This window comes from Carassius gibelio, chromosome B17 (genome assembly GCF_023724105.1).
Source record: "Carassius gibelio isolate Cgi1373 ecotype wild population from Czech Republic chromosome B17, carGib1.2-hapl.c, whole genome shotgun sequence".
Taxonomy (NCBI): domain Eukaryota; kingdom Metazoa; phylum Chordata; class Actinopteri; order Cypriniformes; family Cyprinidae; genus Carassius; species Carassius gibelio.
In genome coordinates, this window is record NC_068412.1 from 4,767,640 (window position 1) to 4,781,223 (window position 13,584).

Consider the following 13,584-nt stretch of genomic DNA (forward strand, 5'->3'; position numbering starts at 1 on the left):
TTTGACTGAGAAATCCAAGTAACAATTCCACTCGTGGTTCCCAGACCTTATCAATGACAAATCGAAAATACATTCAGTAATATTTTTCATTAATTACAAATAAATAATAAGATGGGCTTGTATTTCAAATGAGACATTTCTTTTTATTTATAGCTCTTGGGTTTTCTTAGGAAATCTATCAACATCCAACGAATTACACAATACTTTGACAAACACTAATATACACTAATAATATATGAACCCATCACCTCGGTTAACAGTCATTATATAAGATCATTCTTTTACATTTGTGCTACTTTTGTATATCCAAACTAATACACACACACACACACAAAGTGTACCCACTGAAGAGATTTCCAAAGCCCATGTTCAGTGATGTGCAGGTGAGAGCAGTTGTGCATTGCAGAGTTTCTGCGCAGCCCTTCCAGGACACTGCGGTTCAATGAAATCTCAGAGGAGCGGCACGAGTGTGTGTGTGTGTGTGTGTGTGTGTGTGCGCACGGCAAGAAAACAAAAGATCAGGCTCATCACTTTTATCACCATCTTTGTAAAGAAGTGGATTTAATTCACAGTATATCATCCATCTTCATTTCATTCAGTTTACACATGTACCATCCTCAAGACCACAAGGACTGGAGGCTCAGAAAGGAACAGCCCGGCGTTTTCTGCGTTCACTACATGCAAGGCCCTTTTTATCAATATGCAAATTGATCAGGATAAAATAACAATGTATATGAGGTACTGCGACATTACACACTCATACCGTCGTTTGCTCTCAGATGATGGCGCTCCGGGGAGAATCGCCTCCTTAAAACAGAAAAAAATAACACCCTACGGATCCCCTCATTTGTGTATCTGCAGTAATGGCATCCCATGCTAACGTGTTTGATCACCTCAGGCCTGCAAACAAGATATTTTTGTTGGTTTCAACTGCAGTGGAGACATCTGAGCGTGCACAATGCATTTCAAGAGAGTCTCCGTTTGTGGGTTTGCAGCACACATGAAAGCAACTGCATCAACTGACCTCTCACATGATGTATGACACATCAGAGCATGCAGAATTACATTCATACATAACCCAATCATTTTGTCATTTAGGAGGAGCTGTAAAAACACCAGCTCAGCTCTTGCAGAAAATGCACGGGAGAGAATGAAAGACGTTGAGGGGAGGGAGGGAGGGGAGACTGCAGTACATATAAGGCAGGAGAGATACCAGTTCATGTTTTATTTAAGCTTTGCTCTGTCAGTCCAGTACAGTCTTTTGAGCTCTGGTCTTTCGTTTCTCAGTAAGGACCACAAAGTTGTAAAAATCTCAGGAGTCCTGGAATGCTTATCCAAGGAAAGAGGAATTACTGAGAGAAAAGGGAAGATTGCACTGTACAGCCAAGCCATTTTGTTCCCGTCCCCACCGCCCACCCCTTTTCATAACAGCAAATGTCCATCTTCCCAGGGGTCATCCCATCAGGTTTTTTCTGAGACGGTTGGTCACAAACTGTTCTTTATCCTCTGTGACCTTCAAGACGTGTCAGTTCTTAAGCGTCTGTAGGGTGGTGGGGTGACATATCAATACTTGAGCAAATGTCGCATAGATTTCATCCCCTGAAATTGTCTTGAATATAAGATCTTAAGCATGCAATACTTTCCCTTCAAGCTCAGAAATGCAGAGAACATCTCCTCTCTGTGCACGCATTAGCTTGTCATAAATATATGGTGGCATAATCATAAAGAACCATTCAAAGAGGAGAAATTAAATGACATCTTAACGATCAGATGTTAAACAATAATGCACTGGACTCTGTTTCTGAACAAAGCCTTAAACCAGTTTATAATGAAATCACACGCCTGTTTAAACACACTTACATTGTCATTGAGAGTGGAAGAGATATAGCAGGCGTGGGATTTTCACTTAACAAGTACATAACCTCCCCCAAAAGAAAAAAAAAAACTATTCTGCTTACAAATATTGCTGGAAGTGCTGGGTGAAAAACCAGCAACAGAGCACAAAACATTGCTGAAACACTGTTCTGTCATTTGTTAGCGAGAACAGACGGCTGCCCTATGTAGAAAAAGACCAGTACTTTATTTCCACCCGGCCGTTTTTTTAAATCAGAGAGAAGGAAGAATCTATATTGCATTTACAGCAAATAGAGCCAAAGCAAATCTGGACGCAATAAGCATAATTTAAGCAATAAATCTGCTTTATGGATATGGATATATTCTTCAGAATAGATTTTATATGTATATATGCATATATTTATATACAAGTATGGCACTTGATTACACTTAAGCGCGAAAAAACACATTACAAATGAAAGCAGAGGGCGCTTTGGTGTTGAAATTAAGGAAATCATCACAGACTTTAAGCGTTTGCAGCAAATCCACCCCTGCTCACGCACACACACACACACACACACACACACAAGGACATGACAGCAGATTTCCAATGGAGCTCATCACAAAGCCTACGTTAAGGTCAATGGTGTGGTACAGGCAACCAAAAGGAAAGAAACCGTAGCAGATGCGATAGTGTTTAATACATGGATGGTGTGTCGAGACTCTCCCGATGTGCGATATTATGTCAGCATCATGTTCACTTTTTAGTGCAAGACGCATTTACTCCGTTCAAGTACAGTAGAGCAGCTGGTTCGGTCACACTTCACATGTCAGTGCTCATGGCACAGCAGTTGTCATGGAGCCGCTTGGTTTTTTTACTGTAATGAATCATATAGCATGCATTGTGTGCAACACGGACACTGTCATGTCAAGTGTCACCGCAGCTTACAGAGAGGCAATACGCATTCAGGTATCAGCATTTGCTCTTTGTGTACATCTCAGAGTACAAACGTTTCTAAAAAGATGCATTATTCTGTAGTGAACCACTTTACAAACGTGTTTGTCGTCCACAGTTGCCAATGGAGTCTTTAAAACAGTAACAAAAAAGTCCTACCCCATGTTCTTGCAATACATGAACCTTACGTGGCGATGGGACTCATCCACAGTCTTGAACTCGGCGGTGCGTGGGCTTTGTGTTCTTGTTACGAACCCGTTACACGTAGGCGGAGTCACTGGACTGAGTGCGGCCGAAATTGGGCATACTCATCCTGGGCAAATCCTTGTTCCGGATCTCATAGATGGACTTCCTGCGGGCCCTCACGCCCCTCACAGCCGCTTTGATCTTCCTCCAGCCCAAGTGATTGAGCTCGGCCAGATTGAGGACCACGCAAAAGCCACTGACCGCAAACATGAAGACGAGAAACACGGTTTTCTCCGTTGGTCTGGACACGTAGCACTCCACCTCCTTGATGCACGGGTATCGATCGCACTCGTACACGGCGGGCACGTTGAATCCGTACAAGAAATACTGGCCCACCAGAAAGCCGATTTCCAGAGCATTTCTGAACACCACCTGGATGATGTAAAACCTGGAAATGCCCTCCTGCCGTCGCATTTTGGACTTGCCCGGTTTCTTGCCCGAGCTGTCCATTTCTTTGGCCTCCAGACAGTCAGGCTCAGCTTCTTTTGTGTTGTTCTCTGTGTTATGCATTACTCCGTTCATGATGGTGTTCTTGATCTTTTGGTTCTTGGCCTCTTCTCGTTTCAGGGAATCCTGTTCCTTATTATCCAGAGAGAGGAGGACGGTGGCTGTTGAGTAACGTCGCTCCTTTTGCTTGGCCGACTGATGGACCGAGTACGTGATGAAGCACAAACTCGGCGTACAGACCATTATGATCTGGAAAACCCAATATCTGATGTGAGATATGGGGAACGCTTTGTCATAGCATGCCTGGATGCAGCCCGGCTGCAAGGCGTTACAGACAAACATGGTCTGCTCATCATCATACACTGTCTCTCCCACTATAGCTACGATTAGGATCCGGAAGATCACCACCACAGTGAGCAGGATCCTAAAGAACAAGTACACAGAAAAATAAATGTGTCAATATATGAGCTTGAGCTGCAGGGAGCTGTCCGGTGCTGAAACCGGGCTGTGCATTGTTTCGCTGTCACTGAACGCTGCATATGGATTATGCAGATAGCACTTGGGATGTCACGTTTGATACTGTAAATTTTTGTGAATTTGAGCATGGTGTTTCACAAACCATCAAACATCCCTGCATTGCCTTAACTTAAATACAAAGGAAACACAATTAAATAGGAAAAGTTGAGTTAAAACATAAGGGTAGGATGATGCCCAGTGCTGAAAATGTGGTGCATTCTCAACCCATGAATGCTTTTATTTTAGTTTCAATTAAAACATTATGCTTTACAGACACAACGTGATTGGCATATATTTCCCTTATATAAGTGAGAGTTACTGCGCACAGTTGGCAAAAAGCATCACTTTGACTCAAAAGGTGGCTTCAGATAAAGCAATAAAATAAATTAATACAAATAAATGTATAAGTGGCAGGTTTACTCGTGGGTTATTAGGGAGCTGAATAAATTCAGGTGCGTTCGCAACCAATGAACGATGCATTTCAGTCACCGTTCACTGTGGTCCAATAACACGATATTTTACAAGTGCGTTTTATTGCCTTTTTTATTTTGTTTTATTTTCTACGGCATTTGAAGAACATGTAATAGGCGGTAACCCCTTTTTTTCACACCTGGCAAGAAGCATCGCTCTGCGTTCAAACGGGGCTTTAAATGAAGCAAATATTAAAATACATAGGAAAAAAATAAAGCTGTCAATAGTTCAGTGTCGTTTGAACTAAAGGGTGCTGTCCAGTGCTGAAACCAGTATATTTTTCATATTTACTACGCAAACATTTTTTGCTAGGTCATGTTTTTTTTTTTATCCTTATGGTGTATCCTTTATTTAAAAGGGTGAAATGGGCGACTACGCCTGTTGGCAAGGATTATAACGTTTTTCCCTACCCAAAATGAGCTGAATCTCGGCGTCAGATGCACTGACATTAGCTCTTACCTTCCGATCATAGTGGAGTGCTGCTGGACAGCAGCCTCCAAGAGCCTCTCTAGTATGGTCCATTCCCCCATCGCTGCTCATCCGCAGACTCGGCTCCAAATCCAGGGAAAAGCGTGAATATTTCCTCCTACTGTCCGCCGTTATGAGCTGCGCCGGCTGTGGCAGTGCTGATGCTGGAAGATGCCACACTTCTCCTCGTCTTCCAGACTGGAGTGGAGTCATGTGAGACCTCCTATCTTCGATCTCCACATCAGATTGATGGTGTGGGTGGAGGGCGGCGGGCTTTAATATGGCATCAGTGCCGTGGAGAGCCCTGCTGCGTCATATGGGGCTTTATCTCGACCTGCCAAAACGCGCTGTTTTCATATGTGTGATGATGTTCATATTCTGGGAATTAAACCGGATTCGGTCCGGTGATGGTGAACTCATGTCATAGTAAGCAGGGCAGAGATGACCTCCACCTTTATTTATTTAGGGGACATGAGGCTCATACTTGTTGCTGTATATTTTGAAAGGCGACGCAGCTGTTGGAGCGCAAATGTCCTTGAATACAGAGAGGACCTTTAGCTCCGCCCTGTTCACGTGAAGCAGCAGTGTAAAACAGCGCTGGGGCTCTGGACACTGTGAGGTGAAAGTGTCAGCTGATTCTCTGTTTAAGTAAAGACACTTTTGGACCCGCCCATCGAACGCCCGTACATGCGCAGTTTAAAACCATCAAACCATCTTTTTTGCAGTTTGACTATTTTAAGGAAGGACAGTGTCCCCGAAGATATTTGTTCCCTTTGACAACCACAAATTGTCACAATATTTTATGTCTTCTTATTTTAACGCTTTATCAATTATTAACCCAAGTCTTGATATGCATATGCTTGATATCTTTAAAATAAATATGCCCTTTGCATTGATGGGATACCTTTTGAAGACAAAATGTGTCAAATTTTATGTCTTCGTTTTTTTAACACTTCATCAAATTTTCACCTCATGTCCTGATACCATGCTTGACATCTTTAAAATAGACAATTTTCATTGATTTATTTTGTAACTGTGGTAATAGCATCTGCTAAAAAAACTGTATTGGTAGCTTTTGAGATGAAGATATTTTAGTTGGAAAAGGAGAAGTCGTGGCCTAATGGTTAGAGAGTCGGACTTGCAATCGAAGGGTTGAGTTCGAGTCGAGTCTCTGTTTTCCTAAACACTCTCCCACTATACACACAATAACATATTCCTGCTCCAAACCCACACTGTAGGCTGAACAACATTGATTTCATTGTCAATGCCAACAATGCATAAAATGTCCATAAAGAAGAAAAAAAATCTTTATACAAAGCTGGCAAAACTAGACCAGTCCCAGAAAACTGGAGATTACTGTTCTTCCTAAATAAAATAAAAATTTCAGGTTTCAACACCAGCCCCATTCTGACATCAGGAAGAGGAAGAGATGAACAGTTCAGCATGAGAGGGAACAGGCTGCTCACATCATAAATCTGACTGGAATATTCAATGAAACAACTGACTGAACAAAAGATAGTGCCAAATTAGATCAATATACAGTATTGTTCAAAATAACAACGAAATAGTTAATTCATTTACATTTCTTTTTTTTTCAGAAACAGCATATTTGAAATCACCTCACAAGTTCTCGACTGGATTAAGGTCTGGGGATTGTGCTGGCCACTCCAAAACCTTAGTTTAGTTGGTTTGGAACAAAGACTTTGCTCATTTACTAGTGTTTTTAGGATTTGTCTTGTTGAAACAACCATTTCAAGGGCATGTCCTTTTCAGCAGAAAGCAACATGACCTCTTCAAGTATTTTGACAAATGCAAACTGATGCATGATCCCTGGTATGCGATAAATAGGCCCAACACAATAGTAATCTTCACTGTGTACTGTGGCTTGAATTCAGAGTTTGGGGGTCGTCTCACAAACTGTCTGTGGTCCTTGGACCCAAAAAGAACAATTTTACTCTCATCAGTCCACAAAATGTTCCTCTATTTCTCTTTAGGCCAGTTGATGTGATCTTTGGCAAATTGTAACCTCTTCTGCACATGCCTTTTTTTTTTAACAGAGGGACTTTGCGGGGGATTCTTGAAAATAGATTAGCTTCACACAGACATCTTCTAACTGTCACAGTACTTACAGGTAACTCCAGACTGTCTTTGATCATCCTGGAGCTGATCATTGGCTGAGCCTTTGCCATTCTGGTTATTCTTCAATCCATTTTGATGGTTGTCTTCCATTTTCTTCCACGTCTCTGGTTTTGCTCTCATTTTAAGGCATTTAACAGCCTATATATTTTTGCACCTCTTTATAGGTTTTCCCCTCTCCAATCAACTTTTTAATCAAAGTACGCTGTTCTTCTGAACAATGTCTTGAACGACCCATTTTCATCAGGCTTTCAAATTCATGCTCAACAAGTGCTGACTTTATCCTTAAATAGCGGCCACCTGATTCACACCTGTTTTTTTTTCCACAAAATTGATGAGCTCAGTGATTGAATGCCACACTGCTATTTTTTTTTCAACACACCCTTTTCAACTAATTGCCCAATTGCACAGCCTTACTAGCGTGCATATCATGAATGCTGGGTCTTGTTTGTTTTCTGAGAATCTACTGCACCTACTGGTAACTTGCTTACCACGTAGCAATAAAAAATATACTAAAAACCTGGATTATTCTGGTTAGTCACATTGTACTGCTATTATTTTTAACAATACTGTACGTCTAGCTAAGAAAAAAAGTATTACATTGTTCTTCCTTCAATTCTGAGTGATTTGCTTTGTTCATATATCAGTCAGTAAATCACATTTCACAAATACACCAAAACACTGGTCTTTTTAAAAAAAACAATCATTGCTGAATAATACTGATGCAATAACAATCTTCAGAATATTTTTTAAGAAAATGGACATGAATCCACACACACTCAGTCAGGAGGGTAGTACTGTACGTGTCAGGGTTAAATGAGAAAAGCAGTGTGGGGTTCATCACATATGGCAGAAGCACAGCGAGGCATTCAGGCCTTTTTCCATCCTTGATCACACACACAAATGAAATATTTAGAGGCCGATTCCAACCATAGCGGCTGTCAAATGTGCTTCCTCCACCGCACGCTGTGAGGCAGCCCTGTGCTTATGGCCTGCATTGCCAGCACAAACTTGAAATTAAAACCAGACAATTTTGGCTGGTGAAGGTTCCCCTTAAGGACAGCTGGGAAGAAAAAAGAGAAAGAAGGAGAGAGAGAGAGGGGGAAATAAAAAGATAGAGAGGCTTTGGACAGACAGAGGAACTGGGTCTTGTGCGGTCATCACAGTATTAACTATTATCTAAAAATTGTTTATTAACAGACCAACAGATGGAAGGATAGAACAATAGTGGATGGACAGACGGACAGCCTATTGGATGGACTGATGGATGTCCTGATGGATGGGCCGATGGATAGATGGATGGGCCGATGGATCGACTGATGGACAGATGGATGGGCTGACGGATCGACTGATGGACAGATGGTTGGACTGATGGTTCGGCTGAGGTTCGGCTGATGGATGGTCTGATGGTTAGGCTGATGGATGGGCCAATGGATCGACTGATGGACAGATGGTTGGACTGATGGATGGACAAATGGATGGGCTGATTGTTTGGCTGATGGATGGTCTGATGGATAGGCCGATGGATAGATGGATGGGCCGATGGATAGATGGATGGGCCAATGGATCGACTGATGGACAGATGGTTGGACTGATGGTTCGGCTGATGGATGGGCTGATTGTTCGGCTAATGGATGGGCTGATGGTTCGGCTGATGGATGGGCTGATGGTTCGGCTGATGGGTGTGCTGATGGATGGACTGATGGATGTCCTGATGGATGGGCCAATGGATTGATGGATGGGCCGATGGATAGGTGGATGGGCCGATAGATAGGTGGTTCGGCTGATGGATGGGCTGATGGTTCGGCTGATGGGTGTGCTGATGGGTGGACTGATGGATGTCCTGATGGATGGGCCGATGGATAGATGGATGGGCCGATGGATCGACTGATGGATGGGCCGATGGATGGGCCGACGGATCTACTGATGGACAAATGGTTGGACTGATGGATGGGCTGATGGATGGACAGATGGATGGGCTGATGGATGGACAGATGGATGGGCTGATGGATGGGCCGATGGATCGACTGATGGATGGGCCGACGGATCGACTGATGGACAAATGGTTGGACTGATGGATGGGCTGATGGATGGACAGATGGATGGACTGATGGTTCGGCTGATGTATGGGCTGATGGGTGTGCTGATGGGTGGACTGATGGATGTCCTGATGGATCGACTGATGGACAAATGGATGGGCCGACGGATCGACTGATGGACAGATGGTTGGACTGATGGATGGGCTGATGGTTCGGCTGATGGATGGGCTGATGGTTCGGCTCATGGGTGTGCTGATGGATGGGCCGATGGATGGGCTGATGGGTGTGATGATGGATGTCCTGATGGATGGGCCGATGGATAGATGGATGGGCCGATGGATCGACTGATGGACAGATGGATGGGCCGACGGATCGACTGATGGATGGGCTGATGGTTCGGCTGATTGGTGTGCTGATGGGTGGACTGATGGATGTCCTGATGGATGGGCCGATGGATAGATGGATGGGCCGATGGATCGACTGATGGATGGGCCGACGGATCGACTGATGGACAAATGGTTGGACTGATGGATGGTCTGATGGTTCGGCTGATGGATGGTCTGATGGTTCGGCTGATGGATGGGCCGATGGATAGATGGATGGGCCAATGGATCGACTGATGGACAGATGGTTGGACTGATGGATGGACAAATGGATGGGCTGATTGTTTGGCTGATGGATGGTCTGATGGATGGGCCAATGGATAGATGGATGGGCCGATAGATAGATTGATGGGCCAATGGATCGACTGATGGACAGATGGTTGGACTGATGGTTCGGCTGATGGATGGGCTGATTGTTCGGCTAATGGATGGGCTGATGGTTCGGCAGATGGATGGGCTGATGGTTCGGCTGATGTATGGGCTGATGGGTGTGCTGATGGGTGGACTGATGGATGTCCTGATGGATGGGCCGATGGATCGACTGATGGACAAATGGATGGGCCGACGGATCGACTGATGGACAGATGGTTGGACTGATGGATGGGCTGATGGTTCGGCTGATGGATGGGCTGATGGTTCGGCTCATGGGTGTGCTGATGGATGGGCCGATGGATGGGCTGATGGGTGTGATGATGGATGTCCTGATGGATGGGCCGATGGATAGATGGATGGGCCGATGGATCGACTGATGGACAGATGGATGGGCCGACGGATCGACTGATGGATGGGCTGATGGTTCGGCTGATTGGTGTGCTGATGGGTGGACTGATGGATGTCCTGATGGATGGGCCGATGGATAGATGGATGGGCCGATGGATCGACTGATGGATGGGCCGATGGATGGGCCGACGGATCGACTGATGGACAAATGGTTGGACTGATGGATGGTCTGATGGTTCGGCTGATGGATGGTCTGATGGTTCGGCTGATGGATGGGCCGATGGATAGATGGATGGGCCAATGGATCGACTGATGGACAGATGGTTGGACTGATGGATGGACAAATGGATGGGCTGATTGTTTGGCTGATGGATGGTCTGATGGATGGGCCAATGGATAGATGGATGGGCCGATAGATAGATTGATGGGCCAATGGATCGACTGATGGACAGATGGTTGGACTGATTGTTCGGCTAATGGATGGGCTGATGGTTCGGCAGATGGATGGGCTGATGGTTCGGCTGATGGGTGTGCTGATGGATGGACTGATGGATGTCCTGATGGATGGGCCAATGGATAGATGGATGGGCCGATGGATAGGTGGATGGGCCGATAGATAGGTGGTTCGGCTGATGGATGGGCTGATGGTTCGGCTGATGGATGGGCCGACGGATCGACTGATGGACAAATGGTTGGACTGATGGATGGGCTGATGGATGGGCTGATGGGTGTGCTGATGGGTGGACTGATGGATGTCCTGATGGATGGGCCGATGGATCGACTGATGGACAAATGGATGGGTCGACGGATCGACTGATGGACAGATGGTTGGACTGATGGATGGGCTGATGGTTCGGCTGATGGATGGGCTGATGGTTCGGCTCATGGGTGTGCTGATGGATGGGCCGATGGATGGGCTGATGGGTGTGATGATGGATGTCCTGATGGATGGGCCGATGGATAGATGGATGGGCCGATGGATCGACTGATGGACAGATGGATGGGCCGACGGATCGACTGATGGATGGGCTGATGGTTTGGCTGATGGATAGGCTGATGGGTGGACTGATGGATGGGCCGATGGATAGATGCATGGGCCGATGGATAGGTGGATGGGCCGATAGATAGGTGGTTCGGCTGATGGATGGGCTGATGGTTCGGCTGATGGGTGTGCTGATGGGTGGACTGATGGATGTCCTGATGGATGGGCCGATGGATCGACTGATGGATGGGCCGACGGATCGACTGATGGACAAATGGTTGGACTGATGGATGGACAGATGGATGGGCTGATGGGTGTGCTGATGGGTGGACTGATGGATGTCCTGATGAATGTGGGCCGATGGATCGACTGATGGACAAATGGATGGGCCGACGGATCGACTGATGGACAGATGGTTGGACTGATGGATGGGCTGATGGTTCGGATGATGGATGGGCTGATGGTTCGGCTCATGGGTGTGCTGATGGATGGGCCGATGGATGGGCTGATGGGTGTGATGATGGATGTCCTGATGGATGGGCCGATGGATCGACTGATGGACAGGTGGATGGGCCGACGGATCGACTGATGGACAGATGGATGGGCCGACGGATCGACTGATGGATGGGCTGATGGTTTGGCTGATGGGTGGACTGATGGATGGAATGATGGATGGGCTGATGGTTGGGCTGATGGATGGACAGATGGATGGGCTGATGGGTCGGCTGATGGATGGGGTGATGTTTGGACTGATGGATGGGCTGATGGTTCGGCTGATGGTTGGACTGATGGATGGATTGGATGATGGATGGGCTAAAACAGGGTTCCTCAAATCTTGCCCTAGAGGGCCAATCTGCTGTAGCCTTTAGCTCCAACACTTATCAACCTCACCTACCTGTGATTTTATAATTATCCTGAAGACAATGATTAGCATGCTCAGACGTGCTTGATTAAGGTTAGAGCTAAACTCTGCAGGAAAGTGGATCTGGTGGGCCAGATTTGAGGATCCCTGGGCTAAAAGGATGGACTGATGGATAGATGGATGGATGAATGGACAGAATGATGGATGGACTGATGAATGGGCTAATTACTGGCTGATGGATAGAAGGATAGAATGATGAATGGCTGATGGACAGATGGGCTAATGGATGGACGGACGGACGGATGGACTGATAAATGGCTGATGGACGGACGAGTTGATGGACGGACGGATGGACTGATGAATGGCTGATGGATAGACTGATGAATGGATAGGCTGATGGATGGACTGATGGACGGGCTGTCAGATGTGGGCACTGAATGAGCTGCTGGAGAACTGAAGGTTTCTCTGGTTACACTGCTTGGATCTACAATTCATGATGGTTCTTGACATCTCTCTAATCTGACACTAGTCAGTCTCCAGTTACTGCCTCCATACAAACTCAGCACAATCCCGTTTGAACTCACATTTCCTCTCATATCCTTAATCTATGGATGAAAGTGAGCTCCGATTCTTCATAGATGAAACTTAACATGTCCCTTAACCTGCCAGCAGATTTAAAAATAGAAACACTTCCACTTTAAATTTCATCAGAGATGATTATTATTCTCAACACTAATGTTCTATTTCATCATCACTCCTAAAACAACCTGCCCTCAGCGCATCACTTGGTACTTGCATATTAAACTTAAGAAAAACAAATGTCATTTTGGTAACTTTCATTTAGGGATTCTCACTATTAACTAGATCTTTAAATCTCTCCCCCATACCCAAACTTAACAACCATCTTAATAAATATTAATACGCAGTAATCGGGAGTTTATGAAGGCATAAGTCATAGTTAATAGTTTGTTAATAGTCAAGTCACCTTTATTTAGATAACGCTTTTAACATTACAAATTGTCAATGCAGATTTACAATATTAAATAGGAAAATAGTGTCAATAATGCAGAAGGACAATAGTAAACACTCAATTTTCAGTAAAGGGCAGTTCATCATTCATACAGTGACTTATTATCCAGCTCAGTTCAGTTCAAATAGTAGCTGTACAATGAAGTCGATGATATTGCTGGATATGAAGTGACCCCAACTAAGTAGGTCAGAGGTGACAGCGTCAAGGAACCAAAACTCCATCAGTGACAATGGGAATTTTTTATTTTTTTTGTAATTGACCCTAAACTAAAGGCAAACTATTTATTTTTTAAAGAAAGCTTTATGCATTTTTTTCCCTCTCTTTCTCCACAGCGTTCAGAGCTTGACTTCCTATAACCACTGATATATTTATTTAATCATTAAAATCAGGGGATCTTTCAGTCTTTCTACTTTCCAGCAATCAAGAATTCAATATATATATATATATATAGAGAGAGAGAGAGAGAGAGAGAGAGAGAGACACACACACACATATA

General features: G+C 44.8%; 1 protein-coding gene across 1 annotated transcript; it reads right to left on the reverse strand.

Moving 5' to 3' along the window:
• Window positions 1-544: 544 nt before the first annotated feature.
• LOC127975992 (gap junction delta-2 protein-like) lies at window positions 545-5,503 on the reverse strand. Its single transcript, XM_052580088.1, has 2 exons — window positions 4,928-5,503; window positions 545-3,905 (listed from the first exon to the last, which is right to left on the reverse strand). The coding sequence occupies exons 1-2, from the start codon at window positions 4,996-4,998 to the stop codon at window positions 3,047-3,049; spliced, it is 930 nt and encodes a 309-aa protein (XP_052436048.1). The 5' UTR covers window positions 4,999-5,503; the 3' UTR covers window positions 545-3,046.
• Window positions 5,504-13,584: the final 8,081 nt, after the last annotated feature.

Bases quoted from the DNA above. Each gene is read 5' to 3' on its own strand.
- LOC127975992 (XM_052580088.1), bottom strand. From the start codon at position 4,998: ATGGGGGAATGGACCATACTAGAGAGGCTCTTGGAGGCTGCTGTCCAG. The intron at 3,906-4,927 runs GTAAGAGCTAAT...CTTGTTCTTTAG, and splicing joins CACTCCACTATGATCGGAAG to GATCCTGCTCACTGTGGTGG.